Consider the following 15,033-nt stretch of genomic DNA (forward strand, 5'->3'; position numbering starts at 1 on the left):
AGGAACTAGGATTATAGGCATGCACTAGTGAAGCCAGTTCTTCCTTGTAAAGGGGGTCTCTCAAACGTTTCTATCCAGGCTAGAACTGTCCTCTTCCCAATCTCACCTTCCCAAGTAGGATTACAGATATGAGTCACCAGGGCTCAGCGGGAAGGAGGATTAGAACTTAGATCCCAGAGACTGAATTCACCACTACCCAAAACTAAATATTTTATTAAAGCAGCATCCTATAAAACTCTTCTGACCTCTGTCCACTTATATTTATTATGCTCTAAGCTGCTACTTGTGACTCCTCTGGCAGACACTAGAGTGACCCTGGTGTTACACTTGTATGATGAAGCTGCTGGGTAAAATCAAGCAAGGGAGGGGAGGAGATGTGTAGGGGCTTACAGCTGGCAGGAAGTGGCCCAGGGCTGGATGTGAGCAGCCTTACCTGAGTTGTTCTCCATGACAGTGTAAATGAGTTTGCAGACCCTCAGCAGCAGCATGACCTTCTTTTCTGGAGAATACATCTTCTGCATGGTCATGAATTTGACTTTGATTTTCTCTACATCCACCAAATCAGGTGTGGGGGCAAAGACTCCCAGCTCCTGTGGATTCCTCTGTCGCACCAGCTGCAAGTTCTCCTTGAGTTGTTTCCAGGAGCCATCAGCCATGTGGAAGTCTTTCAGCATGGCTTCCACATGCCCTTTAAGGGGCTTCAAGATACACTTGTGCATGGCTTTTTCTAATACCACATCTGCCAAAAAAAAAATGCATCTACTGTGACCATTGTCTGAAGAAAGCAGAAACATCTGCTTTCCCAGAATGCACAGCTGTAATTCTCTGCACTGGATAAAGGAGATGTAGACAAGTAAGAACTTAGTCCCAAAAGACAATGCCAACCAGCAACACAACTCATGCCAACATTTATTTTTTTTACTATGAGCCAGGAAAAGTCAATTTTTGCCAATAGTGCTTCACTATAATCAACACAATTAATCACATTTTATTTTTACTCTCCCCCAATAAATACAAGCAAATCTTCTATATATATATAAAAAACGAAGTATTTTTCTAACAGCAAGAGTCAAATATCCCTTGAAGATAGATTCTGAAGAAATAAATGCAATGTGATCTTGGATTGGATTTTTTATTTTCTTTGCTATAAGGGATATCAGTAGAGCATTACATGAAACTGAATGAAGTCTCCAGGTCAGATAATAAGTATTAAATTGACTTTAAGGTTTATTTTGTGGGTTTGGTACTTATTGTATTTAGGAAAAAAGGATATAATGTCTGGAACTTACAGTGTGTGTGCTTGTGCCTGTGCATGTATTATGGGTGTAAACAAAGAGAAAAGAGAATGAAGTAAATGTGGCAAAGGGCAAAAATTTAGGAAACTGGGGTGAAGGTTAGCCTAGCTAGTTCTGTGTATTATTTGTGTAACTATCTTGTAGTCTGAGATGATTTCAAAATTAGAAGTTAAAAAATGTCAAGTGTGTCTCTGTTCAGACTTGTGGGCAGTATTCTTCTTCCCTTCTCCTTCAAACGCTTTCCCAACAGAGTAGCGTCTTAGTTAATACTAAAATGGCTTAGCGCCATAAATCGGGAGATCTAAGCTGAAAATAACTTATCCAATGATAACTCTCTGCATTTTCAATACAAGCTTTTTCATCTCATGCTCACACATTCTCGTCAAAGCAACTTGAGTCCTTTTGGGGCCACACCCTGATATAGGACGCTTCAATGTGATTCCACTCTGGAAAACTATGGCTGTACACACTTATAAAACTGCAAGGAGTCTGGTTATTGTTCTGGCCTCTGGAATTCCAGACATTGGATCAGATCATATTGAATCTAAATTACTGTCTATTATTAGAAATCCACAGGAAAAAGAAGAGTAATCTAAGCCAGATGTACAAACACTGAAAACAATTTTCCTCTACCCTAAAGTCCTAACTAGGCCAAAAGTTACTGCTGATCCTATAGTGATTAGATTTCCCAGCTTGAGCCCCTCTACTTCTCTAGTCTATCTGGCAGAATTATATTTTTAGTTTTGCCTGTCCTAGGGCTTGAAGTCAGGGCCTGGGCTCTGTCCCTGAGCCACTCTATGCTCAAGGCTAGAGCCACATCTTTGAGCCAGAGCTCCACTTCTGGCCTTATCCGAGTAGTTTATTGGAGATAAGAGTCCCAAGGACTTTCCTGCCTAGGCTGGCTTTGGACTTCGATCCTCAGATCTCTACTTCCTGAGTAGCTAGGATTACCAGTGTGAGCCACCAGTGCCTGGCTTTCTTTTTAAATACAGAATTAAATATGACTATAGAAATCAAGGTTAAAGAAAAAGAAGTTATAAATCAAGAGGATACTAGTGGCTTACATCTGTAATCCTAGCTACCCAGAAGGCAGAGATCTGAGGATTGCAGTTCAAAACCAGACTGGGCATAAAGTCCCTGAGACTTCTTTGATAAAGCAGCAAAAAGCCAGAAGTAGTGGTGTAGATCAATGATAGGGCACCACCCTGAACAAAAAAAGTCAATTAGGTGCCTCAAGACCCTGAGTTCAAGCCCCAGGACTGAAACCAATAAAAGGGGGATGGGCAGAACAACATATTTGCTTTACATCTGGCATTGAAAGAGATTACTTAGTTTGACTGATTGTTTTGTTCATAATCTTGTTGGGACTCATGGCATCTTTGATTTTACCCTATCTGAGTGTCATAATAGTTATGATAAATAATTGTAAATAATACTGAGTACACAAATGGGCTAAGTCCCATTCAAGTACATTATTTTGTCACCACTTTTTTGGGGGGTGGGGTGGGTGAGAGACCTGGGGCTTGAATTCAGGGAATGGGTGCTGTCTCTGAGCTTTTTTTGCTCAAGGCCAGTGCTCTACCACTTGAGCTACAGGTCCACTTCCAGTTTTTTTTTGCTAGTTAATTGGAGATTTTTGGTAGTTAAGAGTTTCACATACTTTTCCAACTGGTCTAGCTTTGAACCATAATCCTCAGATTTCAGCCTTCTGAATGGTAGGATTACAAATGTGAGCTGTTCTCTGTCACTTTTTTTTTTTTGACAGTCCTGGGGCTTGAACTCAGTGCCTGGGCTCTGTCCCTTAGCCTCTCTGTGCTCAAGACTAGCACTCTACCACATGAGCCACAGCACCACTTCTGGCTTTTTCTGTGTATGTGGTACTAAGGAATCGAACCTAGGGCTTCACACATGCTAGGCAAGCACTCTACCTCTAAGCCACACTCCCACTCCTCCTCAGTCACTTTTGCATAATAATAATATTTTTTAAAAAATTGAAATTCAGAAATGTCTAATGGCTTGCTTGAAAACACATGGCTACTTGAAAGAAACATGTATTCTGCTTTTCAAAGCAAATCTCCCTTCCTCCTTTCTTCTTCACCTTTCTTTTTCTTTTTTGGTGCTAGGAATTGAACCCAAGACCTTGCACATGCAAGTTATATACCACTGAGTTATATCCTCAGTCCGAAAGTTAATGATCTCTTTACATTAAAGTTCAAAGTGCTTTGTAAACATTCACTTGTTTGTTTATTTAATACAAAGGTTCATGAATATCTGTGACCTTTACCTTGGTAGAACAGTCTCCAAAGGGTGGGAACAAAAGTCATGTCAATCATTAATAAGAACTGTGCATGAATGCTCATAGCCATGTTATTCATTAATGCTACAAATTGGACTCAATGCCCTGTACAAAAGAATGGATTCAAGGGAAACACTGTACAATGAAATACTACAATGGGATTCAGACTATGAAACATTCAATGAAGATCTGCATCACTGCTCCAACTGCATGGGCAAAGCTTATAGACATGTGAGAGAAGTCAGATGTGAGCATCTCTACCGCAATTGATTCTTATAGAATCCAAGAGTGGACAAAATATGACCTCTGGGGTCAGAGTGGCTTTGGGGATGAACAAACTGGGAGGGAACCAGGGACTCTTAGTGGGATGGAAATGTTCTATTCCTGGATCCAATGGTCACTACTTGGATACACATAAGCTCAGCCATTACAATTTAGGCATTTTTGTGGATATAAATAAACATGCAAATATCAGAGAACAGAAAAAAATTTATAACCAGTGTGGGATTTTCAACTTGGACATGAAGAATAACTTTTATTTTCTGGTACAAGATACTGGGACTTAAACTTAGGGCTTGGGTGCTCTCCCTTATCTTTATTGCTCAAGGCTAGCACTCTACTACTTTCAGCTTTTTGCTTGTTAATTGGAGATAAGAATCTAATGGACTTTTCTTCCCAGGCTGATTTCAAACTGAGATCCTCAGAGCTCAGCTTCCTGAGTAGCTAGGATTACAAGGCATGAGCCACCAGTGCCTGACTAAGAGTAACTTTTAATTACAGAGAATGATTGGTCACCTCTGAACCCCAAACATTAACACAGATCACCTCCAAAAGACCCTGAGATGTTCTCGAAAGATGACAGTACCAGCAGTGGAGTGGATTCCCTTGTGCCACTCATCCTTGTGGCCAGAGATGAGCACTGGACTAGATTCCTGCTCTCTACTCTTAGGCATCCTGGAGCTGTGAGAATCCATTAGGAGGGTTGAAAGTAGCCCTAACTTCTGAGTGAGGCAGCAGCCCACTGTTTTACAACCAAAAATGTGGGGGGGAAATTGCTGGTGAATAAACAGAAGGAAAACATGAATAAATCCACTGTTTATAAATCCTTTAGCTTCTAATTAGCTGCCCTCCTCACCGATTTGTAGCAGTCACTTAGCTAAGCAATAATGATTAGATACCTAGTAGCTTTACTATAGATAATGTGACTGATTCATGGTCACAATGATAGCAACCATTCATGTTACTTTTCAGGCAGGTAGCCTTGTCTAGCTCAGACTAGTAGAAACCAGTGACCCTTCACTGGGGCCTGCCCAGTGTCCAGTATGTAACTTATTGATATCAGAAGGTTGGTCCAAAATCCTCACCACTTAGCATGGTAATGCCACCATACTGTGACATTTGTTCTGTGGGGGGGCATGAAGCTTGACTATGGCCATGCAGACTGCTAACCAATTCACTTTCCCATCTCTAATCACCTTCTCCCTCATCTCAATCCTGTTCCTTTATCCTTAAACTCTACCCTTCGGGAGGTAGGTTTGAGACTTGAACTCCCATTTCTCCACATTTAGTCACTTTGTGAATAGACTCTTTTCCATAACTTGTTGCGTCAATGACTGGCATACTGTGTGACAGGAAAAGCGGCCTTGTTCTGTAGCAATGATTTCAGGAATGTAAGAAACAGAGGATCTTTCAGAATGAGGACTAGCTCAGACAAAAAAATAAATAAATAAGAAAGAACACTTCCATCTCCATTCTTGTAGATTACACTTCTGATTATGTTCCTAATCTCTGATTGCTTTAATTCCAACAAAATGAGCCAAAATATTTTAAACTAAGAACAATGACACTCTCCAAGGCACTTAGGTACTTTGGTTCTTGAAATCCTCAACAAACCCCAAGCAGGGAAAAGTATATTTTTTTTCCACTTTACAGAGGAGGTAATTAAAATTCAAAGATGGATGTCAGGTAGCCATCAAGAGGGTAGCCAGGTTTCAAAAAGATACTTGTTTCCAAAGTTATGAAAGACAGGTCAGTTTTGCTTATCCATGAACAAAGAGATGTTTGCAAATACTGGAAACTAATAAAGAAAAATAAATATGGTGATTCGGGTTTGTCTTGAAGCTCATTAATGTCTATTCTATGTTTTTGATAACAAGATAATAGTAATTGGACACTAAAGTCTCATGCCTGTAATCTTAGCTATCTGGAAGGTCAAAACAGGAGGATCATGGTCCCAGGTCAGATAGGCATAAACATTCTTGAGACCCCTTCTCAAGTTGAGTGTAGTGATGTATACCTGTCATTTAAAGTTACAAAGGAGGCTGAGAGTGGGAGGATTATTATAAGCCAGCCTGGGCAGGAAAGTCAAGACCCCACTTTCTCAATGGAGGGAAGCTAAACATGGTGGCACATGCCTGTTATCCTAGAAAGACAAGAGATCTAAAGTTAGGCAGATCTTGGCTCAGGCATTCACTGAGCAGGAAGTAAGACCTTATCTCAAAAGTAACCAGCAGAAACTGGGCTGGAGATGTGACTCAGTGGTAGAGCACCTGCTTAGCAAGTATGAGGCTAAGCATTACTCCAAAACAAAACAAAACACTAGTCATTTCAACTGTAACATTTTGAATTTTAGACATCAAACATTATCTGTTCTCTCTGAATGACCAAATAGAAACAAGTTTTCTGAAAGTGTGTATCTAGATCATACTGATTGATCCCAAAGATCATCCACCCCGAAGTGAAAAGTAGTAAAGACCCTGGCCCTTACTTGGGGTCTGGCTGGCCTTGATGTTATTTTACATTCATTGATAGGGAATATTCAGTGTGTTGGCTCTAGAGCATTAAGAAAAGGAGACAGAGCAGATCTTTGGCCTTTATTCTTCCAGCTAACTGATGGCATAACTGCAAAGGTCAGAGAGCAGACAAAGAGGCACCACAAGCTCCAGTAACTGTGTGTGTGTGTGTGTGTGTGTTTGTGTGTGTGTGTGTGTGTGTGTGTGTGTGTGTGTGTGTATGTTTCCTGCTCATCCACTGCTGGCCAGGGAAATGAGACCCCCAGAGACAAAGATGAAATCTCCAGAGAGCACTTGTATTAAAAAGAGCATCAAGGGGCTGGGAAGGTGGCTCAAGTGGTAGAGCACTTGCCTTGAGCTGAAGAGCTGAGGGACAGCACCCAGGCCCAGAGTTCAGGCCCCACGGACCCCCTCTATCCACCCTACCCCCGCCAAAAAAAAGAGCATCAAGAGCTACAGCAGCCAGCAGAGTGAGCTGAGCACAGGCCTATTGCCTGACCTTGACCAAGTCACTTAACTTCTCACTACCACTGTCTAGACTGTCACCCAAGTCTCTGATTCTGGAATTTGCCCAAGACAGACTGGCAGTCTGAGTTGGTGATTGTTGGAACAATTAAAAAAATCACCAGTATTCTTCGGGGAATTCTAACAGTGCCCAGCCTAAAAAAAACAAAAACAAAAACAAACTAAAACAAAAACGTAATACACATCCAGTATCTATTGTCTGAAATGCATGAGTCCAGTAGTGTTTCTGAAGGTTTTTGTTTGTGTTGGATTGTTCTTCTGAAATATTTGTATAGATTTTACTTACTGAAGAGTCCTAACCTGAACATTCAAACTCTTAAACTTTTTGAGCATTTCAGATTTCAGATTTTCAGATCTGGCATGCTCAACCTATATCCAGAATGCCCAAGTTATAAACTAAAATTACGATGATAAAAATAAAACCATGAACTGCACACTGTCCGCACCCGACCTTCTCCGCTCACCACGCACGCCCACCCTCCCGCGCGCCCACCATGGCCACGCTTAAGCAATTAGAAGGAAGATGGCGACTGGTGGACAGCCAAGGCTTTGACGAGTACATGAAGGAAATAGGAGTGGGACTAGCTCTGAGAAAAATGGGTGCAATGGCCAAGCCAGACTGTGTCATCACTTGCGATGGCAATAAGGTCGACATAAAAACTGAGAGCACTCTGAAAACACAGTTTTCTTGCATCCTGGGAGAGCCTTTTGAAGAAACTACAGCTGATAGCAGGAAAACTCAGACGGTCTGCAACTTTGCCGATGGAGCATTGGTTCAGCATCAGGCGTGGGATGGGAAGGAAAGCACAATAACAAGAAAACTGAGAGATGGGAAGTTGGTGGTGGAATGTGTCATGAACCATGTCACCTGTACTCGGGTCTATGAGAAAGTAGAATAAAAACTCCATCATCATTTTGGACAGGAATTAGCTGCAAGAATGAAAAAGCTCAGTTCAATGAGCAAATCTCCATACAACTACTTTTTTTTCACTACTATGTTCAGTAATCTATATCATAAACATTTTAAGTGCAAAAGTTTCAAAGCGATGGTTTAACTGGCCTCATCCCTTTGGTTAGCAAATAAATGTGTTTGTGCTAATAAAAAAAACCACGAGGCTAGATCATAAGGTCTTTTGATTTAATCCAATTCAATATTTTAGATAAAAGTAAGGTGGTAGAAATTAATACTAGTGTTCGATAATATGAAAAGGGCTGCCTTCTGCAAGAAAATCAAATTGTTAAATGTAAACTTTGATCACTGCTGATATTCACCTGTGCAGTTCCTAATCAAAGTTTATCTATAGTATTCTGCTGACCTTTCTTTCAGCCAAAGAAGTAGGAACTATTGTCATTCTCTTGTTATAGAGGGGAGGGTAGAATGACTTCTCTGACCTCTCTCTATGCAGAAAGGGTAAAACTAGATGATGCTTCTTTTGTTGTTGGTGGTGATAATATACTAAGATACTTCCTTTTGTTCGTCATTGAAATAATAAGTATCCTGAGCCAAGAATTTGAGTGTGAGTGGTTAATTTGGGGGGCAATCCAGGGTAGTATTAGAAAGCACCAGCCAACCGGGTATGCTTTATTCTCACCATCAGTGATTGGAGCTCAGCTCTACTGGGAAATCTAAGCCATCATGCTATACCTACCTTGCTTAGAGAACCAATTGCTTCTAGAGGGCAGGGTGGACATTAATTTCCCAGCATTTCTCACTGTCCTGGGTAAGGTCTCTGTTAGCATGAGAAAGTCTCAAGCCAAATGTAGCAAGTGCTGGCCATTGGTCAGACCACACTAGCAAGTAATGTCTGCAGTGTCCATGACACCTGTTCTGTGTGAAGAAATGGAGGTATGGAGACACTAGGAAACATGACCACGTTAGGAAACAGGCCCGTGTGACAGGTCAGCAGACTTCAAATCCAACTGACCTGACTGAGCTCATCCTTCACCCACTACCCACTCCTGCCTTTCAATTGAGAAATTTCTGCATCTTGTCAAGATTGAGCTGGTAGTCAAGGGAAATGGAAATCAACTTCCTGAAAAGTCTTCATTTCACACTGGGCAATCACTTGCTTATCCTCCTTTACAAATCACTCAAAACCCAGACTACTTGGTGTGGAAGAGGCACTTGGCATAGATGCATAATCCAAATGGCCAGCTTGCTCCTTTGTGACATGGCGATCAGATACCCTTTCTCAGCCTCAACTCCCTCATCAGTATAATGGGATCATTCACAGTTTGGAATCCAATAGTACTTATGGAGGGGTCACCTCACACTATGAGCACCTATACTTACTGCAGTTGACGTCAGCAAGCAAGCAAGCTGAAGCCATTGGTCCTTTCCTTGGAAGGAAATGGACCCCAGGTTTAATGATTCGAGTCAGAGTTTTGTTTTGTTTTGCGGCCCACCTCTCTATTTCATTTGGTTAGATTGAAATGGGAACTGAAAACATACCAATGAATAAATATAGCCCTGTAGTTTCATGGTCACCAGAAAAACATTATCTTTCTCAGGCTTATATATTTTTTCTTAACTCATGTCTTCATTACTCTTCTCAGCAACTCCCCTACCTTGGTACAAAGGTTTAGGATCTGATCTGAGGATGATCTCCTAGCTTTTCCTTCCCTTCCATATCCTGACAGAGATCGGAGTTGACAGGCTGTCCTGTCACAGCCTGGAAATCACAATGGGGCTAGACATTTTGAGTGATTATGGGTCCTTCAGAGCTGTGAGAATTGAGACCAGGAGACAGCCCATCCTTATTTGGGATGCAAAAACATTGTGCAAGGTGAAGGTTGGGAGGATATGCGAGCCCTTTGCCACGTGTGGGGTGAAAGATGGACTAATCACTAATGGATTCTTGTTGATTAACTATGGATACCCAGGTCATACTCTGAACTTGCTCAATTCTCTCTATTCCTGGACCTGGCATCTTGGCCAATTACAGTGGATGTTAAGTGTCTGGTTTTTTGTTTGTTTTTGTTTTTTGGTCCGTAGTGGTCTTGAACTCTGGGCCTGGGTGCTGTCCCTCAGCTCTTCAGCTCAAGCTAGTACTCTACCACTTGAGCCACAGTGCCACTTCTCGTTTTCTGGTGGTTAACTGCAGATAAGAGTCTCATGGACTTTCTTGCCCCGGCTGGCTTTGAACAGTGATCCTCAGATCTCAGCCTCCTGAGTAGCTAGGATTACAGGCATGAGCAACCGGTGCCCAGCTACGAGTGTCTGTTTTGATTAGTTAGTCCCTTAGGCTAGAGAAAACCTTAAATAGTTTGACTCTTACCCTGACTAGGATAATCTTTCTAGAATGTTCTCCACAACTTTAAGGTCTCAGACAGTTCCTAAGGGTCTTCTTCCTTGTCCCCCATCTTTATTTTTTCTCTCCCTCTCCAGGTCCCCGTAAGGATCCCATATTCTTGATGAAGTGAAGTGTGCCTTTTCTCAGACATTTAAACATCTGGGCATCTCTGCCCAGAAGGCGCTTCCCTCACTGGGCTCCTTCCAACTCCCTGCATCTTTAGTGTTTTTGTTGCCTCTGCCAAACACAGAATAAATTAGACTTGTCCTCTTGACTGAGTCCTGGGGGATGAAACTGGAGTCATCCAAAGGCCTCCAGTGCAAGCAAGTCTGACAGGTAGCATTTGCTCCAAGAGGCCTGTTGAATTGGACAGAAAAACCTTCCTTTGGTGCCTCCATGAAAATTATGTTTCTTCTCACCCCTGCAGGACACAGATCTACACTTAGTTAGGACATCACTGCTGTTCAGGACAGGCAGTGTCCTCTGTGTCTCAACAGGGCTGTCCTATAACCTAGATTTGCTTTAAGCATTGTCTACAAAGCTCATGTTAGCTGCTAAACAATTCATAATAAAGAATGCTTTATCATTCTACGGAAGATCCCACTAGCCCAGCAAATACAGAACAAAATAGAGATGACGGGCACAGGGGTTGTGAGTTCCTTATATTTGTGCTCATTTTGGTGGGCTTCAATGAAGGCTGTCATGCAAAAGTAAAAGCATATAATCTTGGGACCAATTTCAGTGCTTTCTAGCAAAAGGCCAGTAAAAACAAAGGCAAATAAGAAGAATAGACCAACTGCTCTACTGAAGAATTCCAAATAATTTAGGTAGATCACCTTTCCTCTGACGGTGGAGGGGAGTGTAATTCTGTCCCTATCCTTCAAGTATGAGCAGCACTTTCCCAAACACCAGGAAGAGGGAGGACATGTGATCTTATATGGCAGAAATTTGGTAAATGTGGTCTTGTCCAGGTGATGACAGTGAGCAACATCATTGGGAAGCCTTGTGGGTGCCATGTGCCTTTGGTATGGTCTAACTTCACCTCTGTGGTCAGCATTAGCTATCAATCAGGACAGGTGTAGGAAAAGGCCCTTTGCACATGTGGGTTCAGTCCTATTTGCATTATGGCTTGATCTTGCTAAACTTCTGTTTCCTCATCTATGAAAATGAGGACAACAAATGGGACATGAGAAAGATTAAAGGGATGCTACATACGTAAGTATTCAGTTCAGTCTACCCACATCTGTGGGTCTGCATTCATGGGCCCTGCATCTATGCATTCAATTAACTCCTGACTGAAAGTATTGGGGGGGTGGGGGAAAGGACAATAAAAGTACAAATAAAAATATAGAATAACAAGTTTGCATATGTATAACTTACATTTGGTATTGTAAGTAATCTAGAGATGCTTTGAAGTATTCAGGAAGATGTTTATGAGTTATATACAGATAGTTATTTTATTCAAGGGTCCTGAACATCCTTGAATTTTGATATCCTAAGGGGACTTGGAACCAATTCCCCATTGCTTAAGAATGACTGCACCATGTAGTATTGACTCTTACTCTACCTAGGAGTTGGCCTTAGGCCTTGAAAATAACTAAGAGCCTCCAAAGTGAGCATTATATTGAGAGGAGTACTCAGGGCTGGGACCTGTTGAGAGACAAGCATGTGAGGGGGTCAGACCTGAGGGCTAGTGAGGGCTATGCCGATGTAGCATGGGTTCACTAAGAACCACTGTTTTGGCAGAGAAGAATGGTAAAGATGCCTCAAGCTCTAGCCAATCTCAGCATCACTCAACCAATACAACATCTTCAGTGCCTACCCCTAGTTATATTCCTCAATTTTGACATGAATTCCTCTTTTCTCGGGTATCTTTCCTGCTTAGGAATCAGGAAGAGTCTAGGTTATGTTAGGAAACAATCTAGCTTAACCACAACTTGTTTTGTGATGCCCAGGCTGTCCCTACAGGGGTACAGAGCTCCTGTATGTACACTCTGCACAGGGACTTTGTGCATTGCTGGCTGACAACTCCTCGGGTGGGTTGTATGAAGATGGGACATGGTGGGAAAAGTAAAGTGCTTCTGATGTGGTCTTCAGTCTATTTTTGCTGATTTTCAGAGACGTTAGGGTATTCTTTTTATCCATTGTTAACTGTAGGAAGGCAGTTTCTAAGTCATGTGTCTAGATCAGAAGTCAGAAGATTCAAGGTTTTAATTACCATTTGTCACTAATATGCCTCTCTGGCTACATCTCCAAAAGAGTTCTTTTAAAAAAAAAAGGAGGGGGGAATAGGGAGAGTGGAGGACTAGTGGCCTGTAATCCTAGCTATTCAGGAGGCTCACATCTGAGAACTGGGATTCCAAGCCAGCATGGGCAGGAAATGTCCATGCTACTTTTATCTCCAATTAACTACCCCCCCCCAAAAAAAAGCTGGAAGTGAAAGTGGCCCTGTGGCTCGAATGGGTAGAGCACTAGCTTTGAGTAAATAAAGCTCAAGGATAGCACCCAAACCCTGGGTTCAAGCAGCAGGACTGGCACAAAAAAATATAAATTAAATTAAAACAATAAAATAAAAGGGCAGATAATTGAGGTCCCTGGAGCTAAACTGTAAATTTAAAAAATTTAAAATATATCACATAAGATATTGGAACCTGAACCAGACTTAAACACTCAATAAAACCAACCAACTAGTCACATAACAAAAAATGATCTAAACTAAAGAAGTTATAACTCTTAGGAAATCACATCAAACTCTTTCACTTTCCCCTCCTTTTTAAGCAAGGGACAGGATTTCATTAGAATGCCTGGGCTGGCCTCGAAGTCCTAGGCTCAAGTATTTTCCTGAGTTAGCCTCCTGAGTAGCTGGAATTACAGGTGTATACCAATATGCTTTGTTCTTAATTCCACCTATTTTTTTCTTTCTTTCTTTCTTTCTTTCTTTCTTTCTTTCTTTCTTTCTTTCTTTCCTTCTTTCTTGTTTTTGGTCGGTTATGGGGCTTGGGCTTGAATTCTGGGCCTGGGCGCTGTCCCTGAGCTCTTCAGCTCAAGACTAGCGCTCTACCACTTGAGCTACAGCACCACTTCCAATTCCATCTATTTTTAATGCATACTTTATTCTCTGGTTTCACCACATTTACAGCATCATTTCTCTATTGAAACCAAAATACAGAGCTGGGCACCAGTGACTCACACCTGCAATCCTAGCTACTCAGTAAGCTGACATATGAGGATCTTGGTTCAGAGACAGCCTGCGCAGGAAAGTCTGTGAAGGTCTTATTTCTAATAAACTACTCAGAAAACGCTGGAAGTGGCGCTGTGGCTCAACGTGGTAGAGTGCTAGCCTTGAGGACAGTGCCCAAGCCCTGAGTTCAAGCACCAGGACCAGGAAAAAAAAAAAAGAACCACAGAAGTAGAGGAGTATTTCAAGTGGTAGATTGATAGTCTTGAGCAAAAACGCCAAATGGGCACAAGGACCTGAGTACAAGCCACAGTACTAGTATGCAACCAAAACAAAACACCCTTGTTGTGGGCAAATTAATGATTTCTTTGAAATACATGGGAATTGAGTTTAATTCTACTTCTTCAAATAATTAAAATACTCTTTGGAGAAAACACACATGTTAGTTTACAGCAACTAAAGAAAAAATAGTTTGTCTTGGATTTTTTTTGTTTTTTATTTTTACTGTTGACATTTAGGAATGTGAACAGTTGCCTGTTTCAAATCACTACTGAGACTCTGCTGTGAATCATGTAAAATAGAAAATTTGTGATTACTAACATTTTTTGTTTTTCTTGAATCAAGTTTGAAAACAAGGGGGTTTCTTAAGATTGATTTCAAATTAGAAATAAAAAATTTAAATTGTTTAAACAGGGATACAGGTGGACCCATTGCTACAATGAGATGTATAAGATGTATGTCAAAAAACAAACTTTACAACTTTGGCGGGGGGGGGGGGGGATGGAAAGTGAAGGAAACAAAGGAGGAGGCAACAATGCTTGATAAGAAATGTACTCATTACCTTGCTCATGTAATTGTAACCTCTCTGTACGACATTTTCACAAGAAAAAACAAAGTAATACAAGCAAAAAAAAAGAAATGAAAAAATTATAAAAATAAAACAACCACAATATTTGCACAAAAGGAGATACTGTTACCAGGAATGTTGGCTAAATTTCCTCTACTGGTTAAAAAAAAAAGCCAAACCAAGGAAGGTATGATATGGATATGAAAGCCCACCAATGAGGACCAAATGTTGGGGTAATAAGTAATGTCACAAACACTTATACTCCACAGTAATAAGTCTAACTCCCCCCATGAAGGAACTGACCCCAGAGCCTTTTGTAGGACCCCAAAACTATGTATGCTTCTGGTTAAAACACTGGTTTATTCCTTCACATACTACTTTGGAGGTGGGGGTGACAGCTGTCCAGGGGTAATCTGAGTCGTGGCTCAGGACAGCAGAAAGAGCTGGGTCACACAGAAACTGGTCCATATCTCACCCTCACTGACTTCATTCTCTAACCAGGACACCAAGCTGGTATCAGACCATTAACAAGAATCTCAAAATGGCAGGACTTTTGCGCAGAAGTACTCCCAAAGGACAATCTAACTAAAGACAAAACTCTCTACGGTATGATATAACCACTACCATGGCAGTTTTAATTTCTGAGCTTGATTCGCGAGGACATGGGCAGTACATGAGATTGAATTAGAACAATTTTCCCTCCTTGTCTCTCCTTTCTGCAATGGAAGAAACACCTTTTGAAAAAGACAAAATAGCACCATCTCCATCCATGAAAGAGATCTATCTGCATGTATTCAAAAGGTCATT

General features: G+C 41.3%; 1 protein-coding gene and 1 pseudogene across 2 annotated transcripts in view; one reads left to right on the forward strand and one right to left on the reverse strand.

Annotated features, from left to right (window-relative positions):
• Positions 1-15,033, reverse strand: part of Rin2 (Ras and Rab interactor 2) — a 199,467-nt gene that overhangs the window by 13,258 nt on the left and 171,176 nt on the right. For both annotated transcript variants that reach the window (XM_013027076.1, XM_013027077.1), the window contains one exon: positions 434-739. In XM_013027076.1, the coding sequence (XP_012882530.1) occupies positions 434-739 (306 nt within the window). The remainder of the gene's footprint in view (positions 1-433; positions 740-15,033) is intronic.
• On the forward strand, positions 7,391-8,010 carry LOC105993742 (annotated as a pseudogene).

The sequence above is a fragment of the Dipodomys ordii genome, unplaced genomic scaffold (genome assembly GCF_000151885.1).
Source record: "Dipodomys ordii isolate 6190 unplaced genomic scaffold, Dord_2.0 Scaffold99, whole genome shotgun sequence".
Classification (NCBI taxonomy): Eukaryota; Metazoa; Chordata; class Mammalia; order Rodentia; family Heteromyidae; genus Dipodomys; species Dipodomys ordii.